Here is a 2,527-nt window from a genome sequence, read left to right as displayed (position 1 = left end):
CCCGAGTGTCGGAACAGCGTGCATAGCATTAGGGGAAATGTAGTTTTCAGGCCTCATGCTCCAGAGTGCACCTCCTGCTTGGGCCCAGAGCAGGACTTCAACTCCCGGCAGGCCGGCGGGCGCAGGAGGGGACGAGCGAGAGGAGGGCGGAGCGAGTGGGAGGAAAGAGGTGGGCGGAGCCTGTGGGAAGGCCGCGCGGAGGGGGCGGGGCTTCGGCCGCCGCCCGGGGTCTAAAGAACCCGAGGCGCGGGGCCGGGAGCCGCAGGGATTCCTGACGGCGCCGGGCGCGAGAGCGGGCGTGCCCGGAGTGGTGGCGCAGGCGTCCGTCGCCGCCCCTCAGCATCCGCACGTGCAGGTCCCCTCCCTCTCCGCCGGGACGCGGGAGAGCCCGGCGCGTGGCGGGGGCGCGAGGTGGAGCCGGCGGGGGCGGCCAATGCGAAACTGGCTGGTGCTGCTGTGCCCGTGTGTGCTCGGGGCCGCGCTGCACCTCTGGCTGAGGCTGCGCTCCCCGCTGCCCGCTCGCGCCTCCGGGGCGGGCCCCGCAGGTGAGGTCCTGGGGCCGGGCGGGCCGGCGGCCGCGGAGGGCGGGGGGCCGGGCTCCGACTCCGGTGCGGCTCGGTGCCGCGGAGTCCCGCCGGGAGCTGCTGGGGTGGGGGTGGGGAAGGGCCAAACGCGACGGGCCGCAGACGGAACAAATGCTGCTTTTCATTTTTGGAGCGTGAACATCGGGCCAACTTGTGGGGAGCTTTTCTCTCTCAGGCCCTTCTCACCTCCCCGCGTCCCTAACCGCCGCACAGCCGGTGCCCGCAGCTGCAAGTCCTTAATAGACTGGCCCCAGGCCTGGGCGGCGTTGTCCGACGGGGGAGCAGAGCCTCGTGTACCCTTGGGCTGCTTTGCAAGCTCGGGTTCAAAAGTTTTCTCTCCCCCCTTCAAGTTGTCGGTCCTCCCTTTGAGTGCCATGGGTAGTGTGAGTCTGTGTTTAAGAAGGTGACTCGGTTGTGTTTTTAAGGAATAACTTGGCTATGAGAACGTGCTGTGGTTTGTATTCTTTGATTATGATGTAAGTCGGTTAAACAGGTCTAGACAAGGAAAAGGGCCTGGCCGCGAGTGGAGTCCCCTTAACTTTGGTTCTCGTAGCCTGCTAATGAAGTTGCATGGAAATACCAAATTTCCTAACGATCATGTCCATTTGCCCTAAAACATAATCTCTCATAGCAATGAAATATTCGTTGTTGTTCGCTTCACATCTTAATAGAACGCTTTGCCCACAGTAGGTACCCAGTGGATTATTTCGTTAATAGGTCCCACCACCCTGAGCGCTACTTTAGGCGTCCCTCTAGTCTTGCCTTCTTTTTTAAGGGCTTGCGCTAGGATACATAAAACAAACCCAGAAAGCTCTCTTAAAATAAGGAAATAGCCGTTTTGTTTTTTTAGCTACATTGAGATTTTTTTTCTTATTAACGTTTTTTCCCCAAAGCAGTTCTTCTACAGAAGTTTGAAAAATTATAATGGAGTATTTGCAGCTCAACCCAGTGAACCTTATAAATAGAAAGTACTGCAGTACTCAAAACAATCCCACTGTTATATGAGATTATATTGGGGTTATTTTGGTAACAGTCTCCTTTTCTATCAGACAAACCACCAGCTCTTTGAAAAGGATTTGTGTAACCTGAATAGAATCAACGCTTCACTGATTTAGTGAAAGTACAGTGTTAACAGTGCATTTAACCTGTTAACAGGTTGGGGTTTTGTGTTTTTAAGGTTTTTATAAACTGAACTGAGAAAAGTGCCATATGTTTAATGCTTGGTAACATCTGCTAGGGTTGTGTTTTACAGATTTTTTTCTTTTTTATTTTTTGAGACAGTCTTCTTTGTCACCCTCAGTAGAGTGCTGTGGCGTCATAGCTCACAGCAACCTCAAACTCTTGGGCTCAAGTAATCCTCCTCCCTCAGCCTCCTGAGTAGCTGGGACTACAGGTGCCTATCACATGCTTGGCTAGTTTTTCTATTTTTACTAGAGACAGGGTCTCACTCTTGCTCAGGTTGGTCTCAAACTCCAGAGCTCAGCCAGTCTATCAGGCCTGGCCTCCCACAGTGCTAGGATTACAGGCCTGAGTGAGCCACAGCATCTGGCCTCTTTCTTTTTTTTTTTTTCTTTCTTTCTTTCTTTTTTTTTTTTAATATAGATGAGCCCTACTGGAATCTACTTGCAAAACATCCTTAGAATTTTTATGACCTTACCAGTCTTCAGGGTTTAATAAAACCAACAAAAGCTCTGCCTTCAAGCTTAAATCTTAGTAGACCTGCCGGGCAGTTTCTTAGTTTGAGAAAAGATTTTCCTACCCTTAGTGTTTGGGTGATGCTTTTATCTGCCATCTAGTTAGATCAGGCTAGATCGAGGAAATGAAGAAGTAGATGTAGAAAGGGACAGGGTGACGGTGCCTGTAACTCAGTGGGTAGGGCGCTGGCCAAATACACCCAGGCTGGCGGGTTTGAACTTGGCCTGGGCCAGCTAAAACAACAGTGG

The 2,527-nt window shown here is 52.4% G+C and overlaps 1 protein-coding gene across 1 annotated transcript in view; it reads left to right on the top strand.

Annotated features, from left to right (window-relative positions):
* The first annotated feature begins 201 nt into the window (after positions 1-201).
* B3GALNT2 (beta-1,3-N-acetylgalactosaminyltransferase 2) overlaps positions 202-2,527 on the top strand; it is a 55,049-nt gene continuing 52,723 nt past the window's right edge. Inside the window, exon 1 of the mRNA XM_003797443.2 lies at positions 202-545. Within this exon, the coding sequence (XP_003797491.1) occupies positions 434-545 (112 nt within the window). The 5' untranslated portion in view covers positions 202-433. The remainder of the gene's footprint in view (positions 546-2,527) is intronic.

The sequence above is a fragment of the Otolemur garnettii genome, unplaced genomic scaffold (genome assembly GCF_000181295.1).
Source record: "Otolemur garnettii isolate 467f Iridium unplaced genomic scaffold, OtoGar3 scaffold00116, whole genome shotgun sequence".
In the NCBI taxonomy this organism is placed as follows: Eukaryota; Metazoa; Chordata; class Mammalia; order Primates; family Galagidae; genus Otolemur; species Otolemur garnettii.
The sequence above is the reverse complement of the archived record's forward strand: the minus strand, read 5'-3'. Positions and strand labels throughout refer to the sequence as shown.